Here is a 25,121-nt window from a genome sequence, read left to right as displayed (position 1 = left end):
CGGCCTCTCGGCAGCCCCACCCGCCAGTCCCGCTTCTGTCCCAGCCTTCTCGCCTTGCCCTCGCTCTCTTGCTTCTAGGTCCCTTGCACGAAGGATTTATTAAGTTTAAAGAGCAGCCTAACATGCTGGACTCTTCGGCACCCTGTTCAGCCCTCTTTCCAGTCAAAATGGCTCATCAGAGGCGTAGCGAAAGCAGAGACGCGTCTCTTTCAAAGGAGTTCTGCCGTTTGAAGCTAGCATTTCGATTTCTTCCTGATTACTTGGTAGTACCGAGAGTTTAGGAGACAGGAAAGCCTTTGCAGATCAGGACTTACCTGTCTGGTTGGCACCCTGACATAGAAAGCATCCAGTTTCGTCCTGTCCCGGTGACTTCTGCGGAATCCCGGAGTAAGAGCACAGAAGCGAGGGTGAACTCACCCGCGTGGATTCTGGTAGAGGATAGTCCCGCCGTCGTGATTCGCCTTCGGTCGTGCTGCACGGGGAGAATCCGTCTCACCGGATGAAGAATGAACAGTAATCTTTCTCCTGTACTTTTACAGGTTTCTTTGGACCCACACTGAACAGTTTTATCCACATTCTCATGTACTCCTACTATGGCCTTTCTGTATTTCCTTCTATGCACAAGTATCTCTGGTGGAAGAGATACCTCACGCAGGCTCAACTGGTATGTTATCCCCTGGTTCAGCTCCTCTCCCTGTGAAGCATCGAATGTTCTCATGGAGGGGAGTAACCTGTCTCCGTACACAGAGGCTTTGCCGTGTGCGAGGAGGCTGCCTGTTTCTCTCTAAAAAAAACCTTTTAAGGATTCAACCTAGTGTGTTGAAATGGCCTTTGTGTATACAGTTACCTTAGCCCTTGCTTTGAAGTGCCAGTGATTTAACACAGACACTTAAGACATTAGTTAATTGATTAAAACACAGAATCTTAATTTTAAGATTCATTTGTATCTAATTAAGTTCAACTGCTACTCCTCCATGAGAAAACAAACAGGCGATTTTATATACTGACTAGTATGTTTCAAGTAAACTTTCTGGGTAGGATAGTGGGCTGCTTCTGTGGTTTTGTTTTCTTCCTGCAAAACCTAGGGAGTGATAGAAGTCGATTTCTAAATGTTTAATATTTCCACGTGGCGTGTTGCGTGGCCCGGCCACCCCCCAGTGACACCTCCCTGCCACCCCCGCAGGTGCAGTTCGTGCTCACCATCACACACACGCTGAGCGCGGTGGTGAAACCCTGCGGCTTCCCCTTCGGCTGTCTCATCTTCCAGTCTTCCTACATGCTCACGTTAGTCATCCTCTTCCTAAATTTTTACGTTCAGGTAAGCGAACTGTAGGTCTTCAAGGGCGAAACGTGTAGCCGACGGCGCTCTCGCCTCACGTCGGTGTGTACTTTGGCCAAGGAAACCCAGTGGCACATGCCTGTTGGTGATGGAGGCTCCCAGAGTCAGCAGTGCGACTCCTAACTGCCCTCCCCTTGAAGGAAAACCACCATGAACAGCCTAGTGGGCATTTCATTAAACATTTTTCAGTGCATGCACACGAAGTCTAATAAAGTCACACACTGGTAACATGGGGCACATACATGAAACAAGAGTCTTATATCTGAATCCAGGAACTCTATATAAATGGAGAAAAACAGACTAAATGAATTTCATATTAAAAAATGTGTTTCTCTTGTCACCACAGTGATGTTGTAAACTCAGTATCTGGAAAAAATTCTTTTAAGGCAAGCCACCGTGGAAAGGTCACATTGGCTTTTTCTTTACTGAGCGTCATTTTCTTTTCAATCAACAATTGAAATGGAACAGAGCTTCAAAACGCAACGTCAAAGCAACTCCATTAATTCAAACACTGACGCAGGCGGGAGAAGGCGGAGCGGGTGCAGGCCCCAGGTGGTGGTAGATTTTAAATCGCTCTCCTTTGTGGGCTGGGGAGATCGAAAGTAAGCTTCATGAAAAAAAGATGAGAACATATTTATATTCAAAACAGTACTTTCGAAATTGAGATCAAGTATTTCTTTCTTTAGACAACAAATGCTTCTTTTTTGAGTTTGCATTTGCTAAAGGTTAACCCCCGGTGGCTTCTTACAAAGTACAACTGTGAGACCCTGAACCGCTGACAGCCTTTTCAGCCCCTGTGTTTCTGAAATTGGACTGGCCTAAGGCTTTGTCTTTTATAAGAGAGAGAAGTTTCCTTTGAGAATTTCTGAAGAAATAACCATTGATGGAGCCAAACAAAGCCACCAAAAAAAAACAAAAAAAAACAAAAAAACACCCCAAAACACACCCCACAGCAAAATTGACTGTTACAGGAAAGCTGAGTGAGTAGACTTGGCACTTGGTGTTGAACTTGAGGAAGAGCGTGTCGTCAGCAGGGTGGGCTGTGGGCGCTCAAAACTTTGACCCTACTTATTGGTTCACACTGAATCTTACTCTTTCAGAGTTCAGTATGTAATTGCAGTCTTGACCCTTGTTAATACCAGTGCTTAAATAAGTAAAAATAAAAATGAGACAAAATCAGGTATTTAGACAAAATAGGATGGATATGCCAAAGCCCAAATCACTCCAGAATCCTGGATCCTGGTACTTTTAAAGTAACAGCACTTTTTTCAACTTGAATTGGAAAGGATCTAATTTTTAGGAAATGCAAGTAAGCAACTGATGCAGAATAATTTGAATGCCAATCCAGTAATACAGGAATCCGAACCAGTGTAGATTAGGTGAAAGAAACAACCTTTCACTGGAATTCATTCAAATCTGTCTTGGGTTTTCCCCTATTTTTAACCATTAGCTTAAAAATTGTCATACAGAAATTCTTTTTTTTTGTTAATTTTTTTTTTTATAGTTATTTTTGAGAGAGAGAGATAGAGACAGTGTGAGCAGGGGAGGAGCAGAGAGAGAGGGAGACACAGAATCTGAAACAGGCTCCAGGCTCTGAGCTAGCTGTCAGCCCAGAGCCCGACGCGGGGCTCAAACCCACGAACCATGAGATCATGACCTGAGCCGAAGTTGGACGCCCAACCGACTGAGCCACCCAGGCGCCCCTGTCATACAGAAATTCTTATTTGGCTGGGGGCCTGGGTGGTTCGGTCGGTTAAGCATCCGACTCTTGATTTCGACTCAGGTCATGATCTCACAGTTCATGAGTTCAGGCCCCACGTCGGGGTCCACACTGTCAGTGTGGGGCTTCCTTGGGATTCTCCAGGCCCCTCCCCTACTTATACTCCCTCTCTCAAAATAGATAAACTAAAAAAAAAAAAAAAAAAGAATTCTTACCGGTCCAATACCCAATAAAATCATGAACTGTTTTAGGTTATATGCCATGTCAGAGACAAAGTCTTATTCAAGAATCCTTTTTCTCCCCCCCTTCAAAATCTATACATCCCGCAGACGTACCGGAAAAAGCCAGTGAAGAAAACTACAGAAGAGTCACCTTCAGGGAAAGAAGTTAAGAACGGTTTCTCCAAAGCCTGCTTCACTGCAACGAACGGGGTGATAAGCAAGAAAGCACAATAAACGTCGAGTCACAGACAAAGCATATATAATAGCCTCACAGATTCGCTTGTTTTAAAGCAAAGACTGAATTGAAAGTTATATATGTTTTAGCGTAAACTAATTTCTTTTGAGTTCATAAATCATTTGTACCCGGAATGTATTAATATATTGCTATTAGGTTAATCTGTTAACTGATGCTTCCGTCAACACACGTGCCACCTCGAACACCGAACTCTGTAGACCTCAGACCTGGTGCGGCTCCTGTGTCCTCCACCCCCGACTGACCCCTCCCCAGAACCGCCGTCTTTATGCCTTAGACTCATACAAGGCCAGGACTCCTGGAGCCTTGTTTTCCGAAGCCAGTCTTCAAATAAAAAGTCTTATTTAGATTGAAATGTTGAAATCAAAATGTCAATTACCTTTCTAACTACAGGGTACGTCTTAATCTGTGTTGAGCAGTATTTGCCAGTGCGGAATCAGTCCATTTGTTCCATCAGGACCCGACCCCAGAAAATATGAACATGGATTGTAAACGGAAGACAGGAAAATCTAGCACAACTTTTTCTCTTAAGGTAGAGTCTGTCAAATTCCTACACTAAGTCTCAACTCAGTGACACGGTAATGAAATTTGTATTTTATCGTGACGATGACTTTTTTTTTCCCCTAAGAAGAAAAACTCTGCCAAATCCTCCTAGCTCAGGGGCCGTTTCTCACTTTTAATTTGGTTCCCTTAACTATTCATGCAGTCCTGGCCACCCCCTGTGTCAAATACCCTAGTTTTGGGTGTAAATGGTCACCATGCTCAGTTTTAAAAGCAGGATCTAAATCTGGCTGCCCGTTTCTGATCAAGCAATCTTCCTTTCTCCTTAGAAGAATAAGCCGCTGGAATATTTATAAATCAGAGCAGTTGGGGCAAAGTAGACACTGAATTTGTCTGCTCTTGTGAGTATTATCCCCAGATAACCTGCTGCCACTCTTTGCAGGCTAAGTTTTTGAAAATAGGAAGAAAAAGAGGACTGTGGACAGATTCCAGCATTGAGCTGTGGGCGGCAACGAGCCACAGTGACAAGTGCCAATTAGGCCAAACCCAGCATGTCCTATCCCTGCCCAGGTAGCACGAGTGCTCCTGGGAACGAGCACAAAAGTGGAGGAAAACATTATATTTTTTACCTCCCTTAGTATCGGACTTTCACTGCTAAATTGCACCAAGAATGGAAACAATATTTTTTGAAAACGTGAGGAAGCTTTATACCCTGTGAAACTAAGACTTGTCAGCTTGGGCACTTTTTCTTTCCGGTCTTCCTTCTAGAATAAGCCTGAGGTCAAACGCGGCGGTGCCGGAGAGGCAGCCCCCCCCCCCGCTCAGGCTCTGTGGCAGCGCCTTGCTGTCCTTGGTGCCCCCCTGCTTTCTCGTCTGAAAACCATTTTCCCTGCTTAGAAAAGAGCGCGGACTCGGGCTCAGCCGCACACGGACACCGACAGAGGCCCCTCCCGGTTGGTCTTCGCTCGCGTCCGCTGCCCTCGGGACCCCGCCTGCTCTGCCGAAGGTGACTGACCTCAGCCGATCTCCGCGCGAAACGCGCTGTGCACATTTGTGCGTGTAACTTGGGGGGCATTTGGTCCATTTTTACTGAACAGACACCCACTGGCGCTTGGATTTATTTTTCTAAGTTTTCTAAAACTAATTTTTCTAGGGTGCTTCACCCCCACTTCCTCCCACCCCCCCCTGACCGTGTTGTTACGAGTATTGTCCTCTCCCGGAAGCTCGTTTCGACCCAGGGGCCAGGCCGGGCACTTCCCTTGTCGCTCGGCTGGGACGAAACACCAGCTGGCCTGAGGGGACAGCCCCGCGGAGCACGTGGACGCCAGTTCAGGCCTGGGTCCCACACAAGGGCTAAAATCTGCCACCAAAGTGCATTCCAGGTAAAAACGAGACCCGGAGAGAAGCCACACCTCACCGGTCACCCGGCGTCCGCAGCTGCTTCTCAAATGTCCGTGAGGCGCGAAGTCTCAGCGCCCCCTCGGCACCTGCATGCTCGGTGCCCTCACGGGCCGGCAGTCGGCTTTCAGCAGAATGACAGAGGCAAACAGCTTAAAGTTAGGTACGAGGCAGTTGGAAACCTCCGAGCTCAAAGGGGGAAACGTGGGTAGTTTGCACTTTCAAGCTCAACCTAGAGGTTTCAGGACGCGGTTTCCCGTTGGGTGTTTCATCCTGGTGAACCTGATCAAGCACTTCTAGCCTTAAACCAGTCAAGGGCTGATACAAACGCACAGAGCTAGGAAATCTTAGCCGCAGAAACTCAATCAGGTAAATATTCTAACCTGTCTTTAAGTGTGTCGGAATTTTCAAAAAAGCAAAATGTCTACATTTAATGTGATTTTCCTAAAACCAGGGGGTAAAAAAAAACCTCTGTAACCTGTTAATAAAAAACAAACTTTTTGTGCCCGAATTTCCTTTTACTCCTAAGAATGAAAATATTTAATACAAGCACATCTTTAAAATTCCAATTTTTTAAAATAAAATGGAATGTTAAATGGAAATGAAGAGGCATTTTCAACCCATCAAAATTATATATTGAACAATCCAGTAGGGTTATTGAAAGACAAGGCCCTCCCTATACCCGTCAGAGGTATTTCTTTTTCTTCGTGAGGCAAACGATACTGACTGGGATGGGCAGAGCCGCACTTTGTAAGAGACCAATCTGATACTTCCGTATCATTTTATGATGTTTCTAGAGTCTTCTTTACTTGGAAAATAAGGATATCACTTTTTGGTTTTCTTTTGAAAGTACTTAAGAACATAATATCATGATTGGAGTGGACAGGGAGACAGGAGAAGCCATTTTTCTTTGTAGACAGATAAAAAGCATTCTGTATGATTGTTGTATAATAAATTGATTTTTACACTAAAGCAAAGCATGTTGAGATTGTTCTTATTTGGTTCCAAGAAGATAAAACGTGTGTCAGCGTGGTATTCCAAATGACCGATTTTACTCAGGAATTTTTTTTTTAATAAAGGGATAATTTAGTAATTAGTTTTAGACATTTAGTTCTTCATTTCAATAAGAAATGCATGGCCTTTTATGTGACATTATTAGTATTATGAACACTATGTAAAACGATTTCAGAAAATGGTCATTACAAGAAAAATTTAAGACCAGTTAGAAGAGCAGAGGCTATAATGGTTCTTATAAATTTAATGGCTTAATATAATGGTTATGTTAAATGTGCTCTATGGGCACACCGGCTTGGTTGAGGGGACGATGTGAGGCGGAAACATCCTACAGTGCCCTGGAGCCTCAGACTACCCCCTAGTTAGTGCCCAGACAGGCAAAGAGGAGGCTGCTTCCGCTCAGGAGTGGGATGTGAGGTTTGACCATGGGGAAGCTCACGAGACACACTTAAGGTCGTGGGGCAGGATCACCGATTGGTGGGTTATCAGTGGAGAGTTTTGAACGCTTACATTAAAGAGAACAAGACAGGTCCAAATGATGTGCTCAAAATCTGCTTATGAAATGGCTTAAATTCCTGGAGAGTAACAGGGATGGGGAAGGGGTGGGGGGAAAGGGGATGGGGGGTAGGGGATGGGACATGGCACAGAAGGGGCAAATTTCAATTTAGCTATCTGAATGGGGATGAGAGATTTTGGTGTGGGGGTGGGGTGTGCTGGAGAGGACATTTTAAAGAGTTTTAACCTACTGAGGTTTCATTTTTAAACAGTGGGTGGAACCAATTCACATGTAAAAAAGCTTCCTTTTTGTCTCCGTGGCAAGACCTAGTAGTTTGTTTCAAAGTAAAAGAGCTGCTTATAGGTGGTGAGCATTCACCTAAATACATTTCTCAGTTTGTCTATAAAAAAAAATTCCAGTGTGTTTTTATGACAGCGGGCCTTCTTCAGAGTCCGTGACATTCACGTACCTAAGGGATAGTTCTCTTTATTCCAAAGCAAAGAAATAAGCACCCTTCCAAGGCTACGGTCACCTGAAATATCCCTTCACCAAGTGACACGTGACTTTCAGTCCTGAAGAGTAAAGGCGATCGTTTGCAGGTCATTCTCCCACATTAAAGCGTGTAGAGGGGACACTAGAATAACAGAGGGCGCGCAAATCTAACTTCTACCCGCATCGAGCAGTGTGTAAATGCAGTCATCTGCGGGGCAGCTCACAGGAGCCCTGTCCGAAGGTGTCTGACGCCAGGTCACGGTCAGCAGCACGCCAAGCTCTTGGCGCCCATCTCTGCCGTCTGTAGCCTGGAGCCACAGCTACCTTTTGCCTTCAGTCAGTAAACCTGGCCGAGCCCCGAAGGCATTTGGGTCTGACTCCCGAGCTTTGGACGACAGAAGGCAAAGTTTCGCAGTTTTGCCTGGGTTGCTGTCATAGATGCAGAGGGAAATGAACTTCACACCTGCTAGTAACAAACAGAAGTTGCAGATTGCTCTGCTGTAAGCACTCTACCTGGGCCAGTCCGTGTAAAACTGGCCTTTATTTCTCTAACGCTGGTGTAGTCCTCTGGGATCTGACAAACTCTGGAAATAGTAATGTTCACTTCAGTATTTGTCAAACCTCCCTCGCCCCGTGCTGTGTGTTACACTAGAAATGCAGACACGCCCCATGTGAACTATCTGCCCTGAGAGTTCATTGTGTGGTTAAGCAGATGGAGAAATGTTTAGTTATAAAGTGATGGAAGTGTTAAAAAACAGGACGCCTGGGTGGCTTCATCAGTTAAACGTCTTTCTGCTCAGGTCACGATCTCACAGTTCATGAGTTCAAGCCCCGTGTCTGCGGTGACAGGACGGAGCCTGTTTGGGATTCTCTCTCCCCTTCCCTCTGTGCCCTTCCCCAGTCTCTCTCTCTCTTAAAAATAAACTTAAAAAAAAATAGCTTACCAAGAAAACTTTCCTACAGGAGGCAATGCCTGAGCTTAGTTGTGATGGATGGGAAATTGTCCATATAGATGAGCAGACTTTGTCCAAGAAAATTCCAGAGGTTAAACACCTAGGAGCCAATGGAGTCACCATTACTTGAACAAGTATTTGAGTGCCTCCTAAGTGCCCGGCATTTGGAATAAAATGGTGAAGAGAACAGACAAGCGCTCTGCTCTTAAGAGCTCATGCCCAGCGGGCACCTTCTAGGGGGAAAACAAGCAGTTGCCACCCTCTGCAAACCCTACTATTTCCGGTAACACACGAGGTTCACAGACACCACTTACACCGGGGGCGGTGGGGGGGGGGGGGCACGGACTTGTATTTTGTTCCCACAGGAGAAAGAACTTAAAATACAAGGCCACCGGGCGGGCAGGCCGTCAGGAAGGGTAGATTCAGAGTGGGGAGATCAAGAGCGAGCCGGGGCCCCCGAGAACACACTGACCCCCATCAGACTTACTGCCTCTGAGCTTCCTGATGAGAGTGTCCTGCAGAAGCCAGTGTCACAGAGCTGTGCGCACAGCTGGCCCGTGTCACAGAGCTACACTCGCCCCTACCACGGGTCACCGCCGCTCACACCCCTGGCCTCGGCCACAAAGACAACAGACCCACGTCCTGACCTCATGCAAAACTGAGTCTTTTCACCTTGGAAACGTACTGTTTTACTTACAGATGCTAGTTTTCTTAAAGAACAAAAAAATTCTGGACTCATTGACATTTGTCCGTATAGTCTCACCACCCCGACTCTCCCACCTTCCTCCCTCTCTCTCTCACTCTCTCTCTCTCACACACATACACACACATACCGTGCTTTGTTTCTTCAACTCCTGGGAGATGTCTCAGTACACTGGCTTTGAGGCATCCTGTATTGGCTGGAATTCTCCAAGAAACAGAACCAATAATATATAAAGAGATTTATTTGAAGCACTTGGCTCATGCGGGGGCCTTGAACTGTGAAATCTGAGGGGCAGCCTGGAAACCCAGGGAAGAATCGATTGCGTAAACTTGAGTCCGAAATCTGCAAAGCGGGCCAATAGGCCTCGCAAAACTCAGTTTCTGTGTTGCAATATTGAGGCTGATTTGCTGCTTTTTCAGCCTGTCTCTGCTCTTCAGGCCTTCAACTGGTTAGAGGAGGCCCACCCGCACTACGGAGGATGACCTGCTTTTTTCAAAGTACACGGAGTTAAAGGTCAGTCACATCTGTAAACACCTTCACAGCAAATCTAGGCTTGGTGTTTGACCAGGCAAGCAGGCACCACAGCATCACCAAGCTGACACACAAAAACGATCACATGGGGGCTCCTGGGTGGCTTAGTCTGTTTAGCGTCCGACTTTCGCTTTGGTCATGATCTCGCTGTTCTTGGGTTCGAGCCCCGCTTCGGGCTCTGTGCTGACTGCCAGCTCAGAGCCTGGAGCCTGTTTCAGTGTGTGACTCCCTCTCTCTCTGACCCTCCCCTGCTCACGCTGTCTCTCTCTCTCTCCTAGAAGTAAATGAAAAACATTAAAAAATTAAAAAAAAAAATCGATCACATGTTCCCCTGGTAAAATGACCAAGACCCCAGGACTTGTTTCTACCCTTCTTGGCTTCACTGCCCCACAAAAGGGCTCACGGCCTCCTTCTCAAAATTCTCTTGTGCTTTGGCTTCCGAGACCCCGTAGGAGCCCTGATGTTCTGCTGTCTCTTTCTGAGGCTGCTCCGTAGGTCATCTCCCTTCCATTTCTGCGAAGGCACAAGGTGAGCGAGCTGGCCAAGTGCATGGGAAGCACGAGACGTGCGTGATCGCGGACAGGAGTAAGGTCATCAAACAAGCCCAGAGGAGGGGTTATAACCGGGGGAGGTGAGGAGCCCCTTATGTGAAGAAACAGAACTGGAGCCGGGCCTGGAAGCACATTTAAAGACTCATGGGTGGGAGGAGGAGAGAATAGGTGAAGACTTTTTCCAGCAGAAGCAACGGTATTAGAGAAAGGCGCAATGACAGTGCTGTCACTGTGCATTCCGGAAACTTCCACTAGTAAAGAGGCAGCTTCACTACAGGGTGGACAGGGTGACAGGTAGGGGTAGAAGATAAGGCTGAACGTGCACAGCCTTGACTGCCACTAACAGGGAGCTGGGACAGGAGTCAGCGGGGAGATGGATACTGGGTTAGATGCTATGGAGAAAGAGAACTTGATAACTGGAGGAAGAAGAGCTAGGAGAAGCCAGGGGCAGAGAGACAGAATTGGGAGGGGAAGATCAAATGGATTTTATTGGAAGATGCCATAAAAACTTTAAGGTAGGGGAGGGGAAGAGTCAAAGACAAGGTTCTGAGCTTAGCACAGGAGAGGAGGGCGATGCCATGAGCTCTGCAGGGGAGGGTCTGCGCTGGGACAGGGCTGCGGCAGATGATGAGTGAGTTGGGGACGTACTCGGTATAAGGTGCATGCGTGATACCCAGTTGGGGCTTTTCTAGCAGGCAAGTGCAAATGCACTGGGGCTCAAGAAACCTTTGTGCTTAAAAGACAGGGAGAGGAGAAACCTGGCACCTCCCAGAGAATTAACCAGAAAGGAAAGCCTAAGAAGCACCGATAGAAAGAGGAGGAAGTAGTGTCCCAGAGGCCAAGGAAAGAGAAGATTTAAACAGTCAAATGCTGCAAGGTTATCAGCTGGGCAAATGCTGATAAAAGGGCATTCGGTTTAGTCAGCGGGAGGCAGTTAGCAAATTTCAGGGACTTTAGAGTGAAAGCTCCCCCCCCCACCCCCCAAATCAATGTCTAAGAATTGGAAGCATGGAGGGAGAGCTATAGTCGCTAAAAGAGAGTGAAGGTGAGTGAGTTGTGGTGGGAGGGCAAGTCTGTATGAACTTGCAGTTTCAGGGTAGGGATCAGGCAGCCAGGCCCGTCACTTTGTTCCCACAGGAAAAATACTCAGAATCCACATCACTGCGGAATCTCCTTAAAGCCATCTCTGACCTTGAGCAAACCCCACACAGAGAGCAGCCCAGGGGTGTCCTGCCCCTGGGAAAGGTTTGGCCTCACTCTCTTTGCCACAGCAAGGGTGGAGAAGGAGCCACGGGGTGGGAGAGACACAAAGGGGAAGGTCACTCATGCAGCCCAGCTTGGGTTTCAAACTGCGAAGTCCAATTCCAATTCAAGATGGCAGCGTAGGAAGACTCTGAACTCCCCTCCCCCCACAGAACACACCAAATTACATCATTAATGGAACAATTCCTCCTGAAGAACGATCGAGGGCTGACTGAACAGCTACTAAACAACCAAAGGCAAAGAAACCAGCAAGAGAGGTGGAGATGTGTCACAAAGGGAATCCCCACTCCCAAATCTGTGACCAGGAGTAGGGAAGGACAGTACTGAGAAATTAGGAACAGGTCCCTCTCTGTCCTTGGGCACAGAAAAAAACAAAGGTTTAAGAGAGCAACTAGCACATAAAAGAGACAACACAGAACTCTGCCAAGCAGCAAGAGTCTGCAGGAAAGCGTTCCAGGTCAGAGGGACCAGAGAATGACACGGTTTACATTCCCATCCTCCCTTAGAAGCCTGGACTGGAAAGAGTCCAGCCACCATGGCAAGCAGGTCTGGTTGTTTCAGTGGGCTGGTGACATCAGCGAACCCAGGGTCCATAGGCCAACACCAGCCCTAGACACATGCTGGAACATGGAAAAAGAACCACGGTTTAAAGGGGCAGAGGAGGCTGGGTGGCTCAGTCAGTTAAGCATTCGGCTCAGGTCATGATCTCACGGTTTGAGTTTAAGCTCTATGTCTGGCTCTGTGCTGACAGCTCAGAGCCTGGAGCCTGCTTCGGATTCTGTCTCATTCTCTCTCTGCCCCTCCCCCACTTGTGCTCTGCCTCTGTCTCTCAAAAAGTAAATGTAAACAAAATTTTTTAAAAGGCAGAGGAACTATGGGAGCTCTCTCCCTTCCACCTGAAGGGCCCAGACTGGAGCAAGGCCTGGCTGCCCATAAGGGGTAGGTTCAGACGCCATATTGGAAGGCCCTGACATCATAAGTGGTGAGTCTAGTCATCACAGGGAGCTTGTGACCTCAGGAACCCTAGTGTCCTGAAGCTCACAGCAGCCCAGGTCATGATGGGACACAAGAAAAAAAAGGTTTAAATGGGCTGAGGACCTCTGGGAAGGTTCTCTTCCCCTCCACTGTAAAAGTTCAGACCAGAACATGGGCCCCTGGGTGGCTCGGTTGAGCGTCAGACTTCAGCTCAGGTCATGATCTCATGGTTTGTGGGTTTAAACCCCGCATTGGGCTCTGTGCTGGCAGCTCAGAGCCTGGAGCCTGCTTCGGATTCTGCCTCCCTCTCTCTGCCCCTCCCCCACTCACACTGTCTCTCTCTCTCTCTCTCACGTAGGTAAACATTAAATTTTTTTTTTAAGTTCAGACCAGAACAGTGTCCGGCTCATGGTGAGTAAGCCACCTCAGTAAGCCCAGCATTCCCAAGCTCACATTAGCTACCCTGTGGTGCTGGGATACAGAAAACAAGCTAAGGTTTTGTAGGGTTTTTATTTCTTTTACTTTTTAAAATTTGTCAGGTCTTGTTTTTATTTTTTTTCTTTTTGGTCATATTTTTATTTTAGTTTTTACTCTTTTTTAAATTTTATTATATTTTTTATCCTTTCTGTAAAAAGCCATGGTTTATAAAAGTAACTAGTGTATACAGCCACAGCTCGAGCAGAAGTCACAACGCACACACTATCTACATAGGGGACACCATAGAGGAGACCACGCCTTCAACTTTAAGGAAGTAGCTATTTTGCTTAATCCACAGAAATAAGCACAGAAAGTCAAGCAAAATGGGGAGACAGAGGAATAATGCTTTAAAAAAAAAAAAAAACTCAGAAAAAGGACCAGAAAAATGACCAAATGGAACAGATAAGCAATATGTCTGATAAAAAAATTTGAAGTAATGATTACAAAGATATTACTGGACTGGAGAAAAAAATAGAAGGACTCAGTGAGACAGAAAAATATTAAAAAGAACCCAGCAGAGGCTGCACCTGGGATGCTCATTCGGTTAAGTGTCCAACTTCAGCTCATGTCATGATCTCGCAGTGTGTGAGTTTGAGCCCCGCATTGGATCAGGCTCTCTGCTATGAGCAGAGACCACTTCTGATCCTGTCTCCCTCTCTGCCTGTCCCACTGGTTCTCTCGTGCTCAAAAACAAACAAACTTAAAAAAAAAAAAACAGAACCAAGCAGAGCTGAAGAATACAATAACTGAAGTAAGAAAACACTAAAGGGAATCAACAGATTAGAAGATGCAGAGGAACATTTCAGCAATATGGAAGAGTAATGGAAACAAGCTAAACAAAGGAGAAAAAAATTTTTTTTAATGAGGTTAAGAGAGCTCTTAGGTAGAGCTCTCATCAAGTGAACAAACACTTGCACTATATGGGTCCGAGAAGGAGACAGAAATGTGTAGAAAACTTATTTAGAGAAACAAAAGCTGAAGGAGTGCCTGAGTAGCTCAGTTGGTTAAGGGTCTGATATTGATTTCAGTTCAGGTCATGATTTCACAGTGGTGGGACCATGCCCCACATCAGGCTCAGCATAGAGTGTGGAGCCTACTTGGGATTCTGTCTCTCACCCATCCCTCAAACAAACTGAGGTGCCTGGGTGGCTCAGTCGGTTAAGCAACTGACTTTGGTTCAGATCATGATCTCATGGTTTATGGGTTTGAGCCCCACGTCAGGCTCTGTGCTGACAGGTTGGAACCTGCTTGAGATTCTGTATCTCCTCTCTTTCTTTCCTTCCTTGCTCATGCTGCTCTCTTTCTCTGTCTCCCAAAAATAAATACAATATTAAAAAAAATTAAAAATAAAAAAACTTTAAAAAGAGAAATAACTGAAAACTTTCCTACTTTAATGAGGGAAATAGATATTCCCAAGTCAAAGCAGCACAGAGAGTTCCAAACAAGATGAACCCAAGGAGGTCCACAACATAGCACATAATAATTAAAACATCACGGTTTAAAGATAAAGAGAGAATCTCAAACGCAGCAAGAAAGTTACCTACAATGGAAAACTTATAAAGCTATTAGCTGACTTTTCAGCAGAAACTGTGCAGGCCAGAAGAGAGTGGCATAGTACATTCCAAGTGCTGAAAGCAAAAAAACCTACAATCAAGACTACCTGGCAAGGCTATCATTCTGATCTGAAGGAGAGATAAAATTTCCCAGACAAACAAAAGATAAACTAGTTTATCACCATTAGGTCATAAAATCATTAAAGTAGTCTAAAGATAAAGTAATTTATAAAAAGATAAAGTAGTTTATCACCATTAAATCATAAAATTTCATAATTAACATTATGAAAAATGTTAAAAGGAATTCTTTAAGTGGAAAAGAAATGGCCACAATTAGACATAAGTCAAAGAAGAAATAAAAAGATGTAAAATATGACAATACATATTTTAAATGTGGAGAAGGGAGTAAAAAGAGAAGAGGGAAACAGAAAAATGTATTTTTTCCTCTTTAAGAATGTGTTTGAACTTAAATGACCATCAGATTAACATGGAATGGCATTTACTTAGGATGTAAACAATAACCTCATGGTTACCATAAACCCAAAACCTATGATAGATACACAAAAAATAAAGAGAAAGAAAAGCAAATAAAACACTATAGATATTCATCAATCACAAAGGGAGCAAGAGAAGAAACAAGTACAAAAACAATCAGAAAACAAAATTTTTTAAATGGCAATAGATACATTACTATCAATAATTACTTTAAATGTAAATGACCTAAATACTCCAGTCAAAAGACAGAGAGGTGATTGGGTTCATTCTGGTGCCTGGGTGGCTCAGTCGGTTGAGCATCCGACTTCTGCTCAACGGATCTATCCGTCTGTGGGTTTGAGCCCTGCATTGGGCTCTGTGCTGACAGCTCAGAGCCTGGAGCCTGCTTCAGATTCTGTGCCTCCCTCTCTCTCTCTCTGCACCTCCCCCGCTTGCACTCTGTCTGTCCCTCTCTCTCAGAAATAAACATTAAAAAAATTTTTTTTAAGGACAGAGTGGTGGAATGGAACTAAAAAACAAAACAAAACAAACAAGACCCATCTATCTGCTGCCTACAAGAGATTCATCTCAGATGTAAAGACACATACAGACTGAAAGAGAAGGGATTGAAAAATATTCCCCGTGCAAATGGAAGTGACAAAAAACGCCAGGGTAGCAATACTTATATTAGACAAAATAGGCTTTAAAACAAAGATTTTAACAAGAGATTTAAAAAAAAGCCATTACATAATGATAAAGCGATCAGTCCAACAAGAGGATACAACTGTAAATATCTATGCAGCCAACACTTGCATCAAAATACATAAAGCAAATATTAATGGACATAAAGAGATAAATCGATGAGAATACAAACGTAGGGGACTTTAATACTCTGCTTACATCAATGGATAGATAATCTAGACAGAAATTCAATAAAGAAGCAGTCTTTGAATGACACATTGGACCAGATGGACATAACAGATATATACAGAACATTCAACCCCAAAACAATAGAATCCACATTCTTTTCAAGTGCACATGAAACAGATCATGTTAGGCCATAAAATGAGCCTCAGTAAATTTAAGAAGGCTGAAATCAAACCATGTATCTCTTCTGACCACCACAGTATAAAACTAGTTATAATTCATAAGAAAAAAACAAACACATGGGGACAAAACAACATGATACTAAACAGCCAATGGGCCAATGAAGTAATCAAAGAAGAAATTTAAAAAACATGGAAACAAATGAAAATGGAAACATAATGGTCCAAAATCTCAGAGGAACAGCAAAAGCATTCTAAGAGCAAAGTATATGGCAGTACAGGCCTGCCTCAAGGAAAAAGAAAAATTTCAAATAGTCTGCCCAAAAACCTAAAGGAATTAGAAAAAGAATAACAAAGCCTGAGGTAAGTAGAAGAAAGGAAATAATAAAGAGCAAAGCATAAATAAATGACACAGACACTTAGAAAAAAAATCAATAAAACAAAGAACTGGTCCTTTCAAAAGATAAACAATATTCAATTTCTTAGCCAAACTAATCAAGAAAAAAAAAAAGATAAAGGACCCAAATAAAATTACAAATGAAAAAAGAGAAGTAACAACTCATACCACAAAAACACAAAAAAATATAAGCGATTACTGTGAAAAATTATATTCCAACAAACTGGAAAACCTAAAAGAAATGGATAAATTCTTAGAAACATATAATCTTCCAAAACTGAGCCAGGAAGAAATAGAAAATCTGAATAGACTGATCACAAGTAATAAAATCGAATCAGTTATTTAAAGACTACCAAAAAATAAAAGTCCAGGACCAGATGGATTCACAATTGAATTTTATCAGATATTTGAAGAAGATTTAATACCTATTCTCCTCAAACAATTCCAAAAGATTAGAAAAGGAAGGAAAGCTTCCAAATACATTCTGTAAGGCCAGTATTACTGTGATACCAAAACCAAAGACATCACAATAAAAGAAAACCACAAGCCAATATCCCTAATGAACAAAGATGCAAAACTCCTCAACAAAATATTAGCAAGCCACATACAACAATAAAAAAATCATTCATCACGTTCAGGTGGAATTTAGTCCTGGAGTGCAAGGATGGTACAATATTCCCAAATTAGTCAACAGCATACACCATATCAACAAAGGATAAAAAACCTATAATCCTCTCAATAGATGCAGAAAAAGCATTTGGCAAGATTTAACATTTATTCATGATAAAAACTCTCAAAAAATTGAGGTGAGGGGGCACCTGGGGGCTCCGTTAAGTGTCTGACTTCGGCTCAGGTCATGATCTCGTGGTTTGTGAATGCGAGCTCCATGTCAGGCTCTGTGCTGACAGCTCAGAGTCTGGCTGCTTCAGATTCTGTGTCTCCCTCTCCTCTGCTCCTCCCCTGTTCACGCTCTTTCTTTCAAAAATAAATAAACATTAGAAAAATGAGGTTAGAGGGAAAATACATCAACATAATAAGGGCTATAAATGACAAACCCACAGCTAACATCATCTTGAATGGTGAAAGCTGAGAGCTTTCCCTTTAAGGTCAGAAACAAAACAAGGATGTACTCTCCCACTTTTATTCAACATAATACTGGAAGTCCTAGCCAAAGCAATCAGATAAGACAAAGAAATAAAAGGCATCCATATTGGTAAAGAAGAAGTTAAATTACAACTATTTGCAGATGACATGATACCATACATAGAAATAAATTCAGTGAAATGGTAGGATACAACATTAGTACCCAGAAAGTTGTAGCATTTCTATAAATTAACAACAAAGTTGAATTTTTTTAATAATACCATTTTTTAAAAAGTACCATTTACAATTGCAGCACAAAGAACACCTAGGAATAAACTTAACCAAAGAGGTGAAAGACCTGTATTCTGAAAACTATAAAATACTGATGAAAGAAGTCGAAGATGACACAAACAAATGAAAAGATATTCCACACTCATGGATTAGAAGGATTAATATTGTCAAAACATCCACATTACCCAAAGCAACCTACAGATTCAATGCAATCTCTACCAAAATACCAACAGCATTTTTCACAGCACCAGCACAAATAATACTAAAATCTGTACGGAACCAAACAGGATCCTGAATAGCAAAAGCAATCTTGAGAAAGATGAACAAAGCTGGAGGTATCACAATTCCAGATTTCAAGATATACTACAAAGCGGCAGTCATCAAAACAGTATGGTACTGATGCAGAAACAGACACCTAGATAAACGGATCAGAATAGAGATGCCAGAAATAAACTCACATTTGTATAATTAATCAATCTATGAAAAAGGAGGCAATGATATACAATGGGGGAAAAGACAGTCTTTTCAATAGATGATCCTGGGAAAACTGGACAGCTACATGCAAAAGGATACAACCAGACTACTTTGTTACACCACACATAAAAATAAAATCAAAATGGATTAGAGACCTAAATGTGGGACCTGAAACCATAAAACTTCTAGAAGACAGGCAGTAATTTCTCTGACACCAGCCACAGAGGCATTTTCCTAGATATATCTCTTAAGAGAAACAAAAGCAAAAACAAACAATTGGGACTACTCAAAATAAAAGGGTTTTGCACAGTAAAAGAAACCATCAACAAAACAAAAAGACATCATGTTGAATGGGAGAAGATATTGCAAATGATAGATCTAATAAAGGGTTAATATCTAAACTATACAAAGAACTCCTCACACTCAAAACAATCTGATTAAAAAAATAGAGGACCTGAATAGAAATTTCACCGAAGACGACATACAGATGGCTGACAGATACACGAAAAGATGCTCAACATCACTAATCATCAGGGAAATGTTAATCAAAATCACACTGAGATATCACCTCACACCTGTAAGATTGGCTAAAATCAAGAAGACAAGAAACAAGTATTGGTGAGGATGTGGAGGAAAAGGAACTTTGTGCACTGCTGATTGGGAATGTAAATTGGTACAGCCGCTGTGGAAAACAGTATGGAGGTTTCTCAAAAAATTAAAAATGGAAATACCATATAATTGGGGAGTACTTACCTGGGGAAAATGAAAACACTAATTTGAAAAGATATATGCACTCCTATGTTTATTGCAGCACTATTTACAATAGCCAAGATATGGAACAACTCAAGTGTCCATCAATAGATGAATGGCTGGGGAAGGTTGATATAGAAATATATACAATGGAATATTACACAGCCATAAAAATGATGAGATCATGCCTTCTGAGACATCGCTGGATCTTGAGGGTATTATGCTAAATGAAATTAGACTGAGAAAGACAAATACCATATGATTCTACTCATAAGTAGAATATTAAAAAATGAATAAACAAAAAGCAGAATCAGAACTATAAATACAGACAGATGGTTGCCAGAGAGGAGGGGGCTGGGGGAACTGGGCAAAATGGGTGAAGGAGACTGGGAGATACTGGCTTCCAGGTATGAAATGAGTAAGTCATGGGAATAAAATGTAAAGCATAATACAGTCATTGATACTGTAATAGCAATGTAATGAAACAGATAGTAGCTTAGCTGCACTTGTGATGAGCACAGCATAATGTATAGAGTTGTCAGGGCACCTGGGTGGCTCAGTTGGTTAAGCATCTGGCTTTGGCTCAGGTCATGATCTTGTGGTTTATGAGTTCAAGCTCCATGTCAGGCTCTGTGCTGACAGCTCAGAGCCTGCAGTCGGCTTCAGAATCTCTCTCACTCTCTCTGTCCCTCCCCTGCTTGACTTTCTCAAAAATAATAAACATTACAAAAATAATGCATACAGTTGTCAAGTCACTAAGTTGCATACCTGAAACTAATGTAACATTTTTTTAACTGCACACACGTGTGCATACACACAAACACACACACACACACACACACACAGAGCGAGAGAGAGAGCAAGCGAGAGAGAGAGCGAGAACATACAGAGACCAGGAGATAATCTATATGGAAGGGAGGTGAGGATCATAGTAAATACTGGGAAAAGCACTTGAGGATAGGAGCTTACAGCAGAGAGGAATGTTGGAAATGACAAATGAGGCTGAGGCCACAGCTTGGTCTCAAAGTTCACTGAGGTGGGTACAGGGCTGCTCCCAGTAGAAAGGAGGTGAACACTGGTTCAAGCTGCTTTCCATGTTTGTATAACTGTCCCCATCAGACTGCTAGCTCCTTGAAGCCATGAAAATACCAACACTGTACCTTCAGCACCAAGCACAGAGCTTAGATGTGCACACAGTTAGTGCTCAATAAGGATGTGTCGAATAAGACAATGCTGAATGAAGATGTCTGAGGAATATTTCTGAAGAGATATCCCCCAATATCTCAAGTTCATGGGTTGTACAGCTTAGATCAACTCATCCTCAGACTTATCTCTTAGAATCCTAAGAGGTAGAATCCTGTAGCTCTGACTTCCGGGAGGCTTTTCCTGCTGTTAAAACCTCTTGGTAGATTGTGTTCAGGCTTCATACTACTAGTGGGTTAATCTTCCTAATCCACCATGTTCATTTATCATTCTCACCAATGGAATCAAGTCCTAATCAAGCCAGTAAAGGCACTTCCGTTTGGGCCTGGACAAACTTAATTTCCACTAATACTCCTTAGTATTACAGCCTCAGACCAATTCTGCATCCCTCTGCCTCTGTTCCAGGATTCACGTTAGTCCATCACCCACCCCATGCTTCAAGATCTCAAATAGTACTTTTCCTCCAGGAAGCAGTCCCTGATCACCCCCAACAAAAATGACCTCTCCCTGCTCACAACCCTGCTAGTGCTCAATTTACACCGCACTTACAGCACCTGTCACACACAACCTTGAGAGTTTTCAGTTGCCTGGTGTCGTAAGGCTAAGTTCTTACTAGCTAAGCTCATGCCTTACCCATCCTAATGTCTGCCATGTGAGCTGACTGAAGGCTTTGGATGGAACAGCTCTCAAATATGTTTACCAGTTACCAGAAGTCATGTACATTCCTTAGATGCCTTTCACTGAAGACTGTCAATGTAACAACACTGAAATCTACAAAACTCCAGGTCACCAGGAAGTATATGCCCTAAACTGGATATACCCATGTGAAATGAGGTTAATTAGATCCTTTGGACTTAAAGAAAAAGTGTTCTTCTACTCTTTTATAAAGCTTACAATAATATGCTAAACCACAGCTTGTTAAAAAATTCTAAAGAAAAAATGACAAATTGGGGATCTAAGCATTTGCTCGGGCAGATTAAATGTACACAATACATAAAATATGTCACAATTATATAATGAATCAACTGCTTTCAGTCTGTAGTCTTTAACTGTACTTATCCAATTATGAACAGAGTTTCTGTGTGGATGACCTCAAATTACATAGGTTTTATTTTTCCAAAATAAATTCACTCAACTGTATATGCAAACTTCATGTACTCAGTCTTTATTATTTAGTCATTGTCACATGGGTATCTCTCCTTTGCTAAAGCTGGCAGTTTGAAGTGGTGACGAAACTAGAATTTTTGCAGATCAAATGAAATAATAAGTATTTCAAAATACACCCCTATTTCACCTGAGCTATTTGTATCACAAATTAAATTTTCCCTTCTAAGAGACAGACTAAGTAAAAGGTATACAGATGCTAACATGTTTTCCCCCACAGAATTCGAGGATACCTCAAATAAAAATCGATTTTACTTTAAAATCGTTAAAAAAAAAAAAAAAATCAACTCTCCGAGTTAGTAAACATCCTGAGCTTCCTATTTTCTGACCAAATTTGGATACAGAAGGTTAACATTTGTGAACAATTGGACAAAAACAGCCACAAACTACCAGCATATTCTGGTCTATTCCAACTCTGCAGTTCTCAGAGATGCCATTTGGAGTGGAGCAAAATGAAGAAACCAGGGCGCTAAAGCACCGCTGTGTGGCCCAGGCCAGCTTTGTCGTGGTCTTCAGGTGGCTCAGACTGGTGGAAAGAAACAAACAACAGTAATTAGCGGACCCTGAACTACCCAGCTCTTGGTACCTCAGAACCCTGTGAGCCAACATGAATGTCACCGTTTTATCGGCTACGTCCCTAAGATATACAGTGAAGCTCTGTCTTCCATGCCCACTGGAAGCTAAAGTCAGTTCACTGGGGGAGAACTGGCTGGAGTCAAAATCGCTCGGCAGAAATGTCTTGAACAGGGGCGCCTGGGTGGCTTAGTCGGTTAAGCGTCTGACTTTCGCTTAGGTCATGATCTCGCGGTTCGTGGGTTCGAGCCCCGCGTCGGTCTCTGTGCTGACTGCCAGCTCAGAGCCTGGAGCCTATTTCAGAACCTGTATCTCCCTCTCTCTCTCCTAGAAATAAAAAAAAATATTTAAAAAAAAAAGAAATGTCTTGAACATCTGCCGCTTTGGAGATGTACCTGTCATCTCTCTATAGTCCAACATGGAGGTTATTTTTTCCTCTCATGTTGAAGACGAGACCGGTATTTCTCGGGTGGAATACCAAAGGCAGTGGCCGGGCTGGCTTTCAGGGCCATGCTGTATGCAAAATGCGTGTTGTTAATACACAGATTGGGACTGAGCTCAATTTGATGCTCATAAAGCAAGAGGTAGATAAGAGCGGATATCCATGAGGGAACAGATTTTCATATCCTAAAGCAAACACTAGGGTACGTGCTGATTGCAAAGAATGGCAGACAGGATCATCTGTGTGATTTAAGTTATTTCTCTTTTTTCTGTGTTCAGCACATGTAATTTGATTTGGGCATGATAGACATTACTAGATACCTACCAACATCTGTTCTCCCTTTTTTCCTTTTCTACAGAACCCCACTTTTTAGGAAGACCAGAATAGTTAAATTCTTCCCATGTTCCCTTTTGACTATCGTGGGCTACTGACCCAGTCAGTAAGATGGAGACAAACTTCTGTTGGTTTGGGTTTCCATGAAAACTGTTTTCTTAATTTAGAAAAAAATGGAAGAGGAAGGTAGATTCTTCTGGCACGCATCTTTCACCTTTCACAGTTCACCTATTCCCGTCCTTCCTAGCTCGAGCGTAGAAGAGATGCCCAGAAGTAGAGCAGACATTCTATCAAGTCCAAAGCCACATGAAGGATGGCTGAGCAGGAAGCTAAGGAGCCTGGGTCTATGATGGCTACTTACTGTTACTACATCACCAGCCCTGGATAGCTTCCCTCCCTCTGGGCTGCTGCTTACAGGGAAAAACTAAAATCCCTATTTGGTTTAGCTGCTGGAGCCTGATTCCTGTTACATGTGGCCACCTGTAACATGTACATTTAATTCACATGAGATCCAATTCTCCAGTAGGGCTGGGAATTAGGCTAATATTCTTAGCCCAGATTTGTCTTTGTTCTATAGCCTCTTTTTGTGCTATTTTGATGTGAAGATTTGTTATTTTTGTCTCCCCAAAGTAGTACTTTTTTTCCTGATAATTAAAGTAATTCGACATATGTAAAAGGATATTCACTACAAAATTATTTGTAATAATTTAAAATAACCTGGATGTGCATCAATAGGGGATCAAATGTATAAGTTGTAGCAGGTCCATAAACTAGAATATTTTATAGTTATTAAAAAAATAATTCTGGGGCACCTGGGTGGCTTAGTCAGTCAAGCGTTTAACATCGGCTCAGGTCATGATCTCATGGTTCATGGGTTTGAGCCAGCTCAGAGCCTGGAGTCTGTTTCAGATTTTGTATCTCCCTCTCTCTCTCTGAGCCTCCCCTGCTCATGCTTGCTCGCTCTCTCTCTCCCTCTCAGAAATAAATAAAACATTAAAAAATTTAAAAAAATAATTCTGGACTTGGAAAGGAATCCTTTTATTGCTCAGAGAACAGAAAATACACATAATACTTAGTATAACATTTCTGTTACTTAAAAATGTACATATGTATACTTATACAGATATTTTATACATTCTTCTATAAGTATTGTCAAAGTGTCTGAAGGAATATGTACAAAACTATAAAGAGGTGATTACCTCTGGATCACAGATAAGCAGGGGGGTTAGGGAAAAAGGGAAAAATAACTCTTTATAAATGTTATGCTGTTTGAGTTTATTCCACAAAAGTAATTCAGATCTTGGGCTAAATTCTAAAAACACAGACGTAGTCTAATATAAGATTCACCTAAACTGTACTACACAGACAGTTTTGGTGAATATCTTCTAGAATCTAGACTACTGTGTATACATGCACGTATGTATGCGCAAACTCTCTCGTTATCTCATTGGTCAACTTCTCTTCTGATGGCTTCATCTCCCTGGAGCAGCCCAAGACCTTTGTCCTGGCGCTTCTCTCTACCCTCAGTCCCTATGTCAACTCAGCCATTTTTTTTTTTAACAAATAGTTTATTGTCAAATTGGTTTCCATATAACACCCAGTGCTCATCCCCACAAGTGCCCTCCTCCATGCCCATCTCCCCCCTCATCCCCCACACCCATCAGTCCTCAGTTTGTTCTCAGCATTCAAGAGTCTCTCATGGCTTGCCTCTCTCCCTTTCCCCCACTATTTCCCCCCTTCTTCTCCCCCATGGTCCTCAGTTAAGTTCTTCCTAATCCTCCTATAAGTGCAAACATATGATATTTGTCCTTCTCTGCCTGACTTATTTCACTCAGCATAACACCCTCAAGGTCCATCCATGTTGCTACACATGGCCAGATTTCACTGTTTCTCATTGCCATGTAGTATTCCATGGTATAGATAAACCACATCTTCTTGATCCATTCATCTGTTGATGGACACCTAGGCTCTTTCCATGTTTTAGCCATTGTGGAGAGTGCTGCTATGAACATTGGGGTACATGTGCTCCCATGAATCAGCATTTCTGTATCCCTTGCGTAAATTCCTAGCAGTGCTATTGCTGTGTCATAGGGGAGTTCTATTGTTAGTTTCCTGAGGAACCTCCATACTGTTTTCCAGAGGGGCTGTACCAGTTTGCATTCCCACCAACAGTTTAGGAGGGTGCCCGTTTCTCCACATCCTCGCCAGCATCTAGAGTTCTCTGATTTGCTCATTTTAGCCACTCTGACTGGCGTGAGGTGGTATCTCAGTGTGGTTTTGATTTGTATTTTCCTCAACTCAGCCAGTCTTACGCTCAGCCTTCTGCCATGAGTTTTAGTCTCAAACATCCAATCGCCCACTTGACAACTCCATTCAGATGCTGAAATCACACATTGAATATATGTCCCAAATTAAACTTTTAATACCTATCCACAAGCCCCCCTTTGTCCT

At 42.9% G+C, this 25,121-nt stretch overlaps 2 protein-coding genes and 1 long non-coding RNA gene across 6 annotated transcripts in view; 1 reads left to right on the top strand and 2 right to left on the bottom strand.

Moving 5' to 3' along the window:
• The window catches only part of ELOVL2 (ELOVL fatty acid elongase 2), a 28,135-nt gene extending 21,726 nt beyond the window's left edge, over positions 1–6,409 (top strand). For all 3 annotated transcript variants that reach the window (XM_039231859.1, XM_039231860.1, XM_039231861.1), the window contains exons 5-7: positions 540–664; positions 1,184–1,318; positions 3,389–6,409. In XM_039231859.1, the coding sequence (XP_039087790.1) occupies positions 540–664; positions 1,184–1,318; positions 3,389–3,514 (386 nt within the window). In that variant the 3' untranslated portion in view covers positions 3,515–6,409. The remainder of the gene's footprint in view (positions 1–539; positions 665–1,183; positions 1,319–3,388) is intronic.
• On the bottom strand, positions 1,824–9,745 carry LOC120231669. Of its 2 annotated transcripts, none has more exons than XR_005528375.1 (4): positions 9,221–9,745; positions 8,379–8,487; positions 3,395–3,476; positions 1,824–1,946 (listed from the first exon to the last, which is right to left on the bottom strand). It is a non-coding gene; the product is annotated as an uncharacterized LOC120231669 (long non-coding RNA). The 2 variants fall into 2 exon arrangements; XR_005528376.1 differs by lacking the exon at positions 9,221–9,745 and adding an exon at positions 8,875–8,903.
• Positions 9,746–10,034: 289 nt separating this feature from the next.
• SYCP2L (synaptonemal complex protein 2 like) overlaps positions 10,035–25,121 on the bottom strand; it is a 102,104-nt gene continuing 87,017 nt past the window's right edge. The window contains exon 28 of the mRNA XM_039231865.1: positions 10,035–10,443. Coding sequence (XP_039087796.1) covers positions 10,035–10,443 — 409 coding nt within the window. The remainder of the gene's footprint in view (positions 10,444–25,121) is intronic.

Source organism: Hyaena hyaena, unplaced genomic scaffold, assembly GCF_003009895.1.
Source record: "Hyaena hyaena isolate Hyena2069 unplaced genomic scaffold, ASM300989v1 scaffold_60, whole genome shotgun sequence".
In the NCBI taxonomy this organism is placed as follows: Eukaryota; Metazoa; Chordata; class Mammalia; order Carnivora; family Hyaenidae; genus Hyaena; species Hyaena hyaena.
This window is presented reverse-complemented; position numbering and strand designations above follow the sequence as displayed.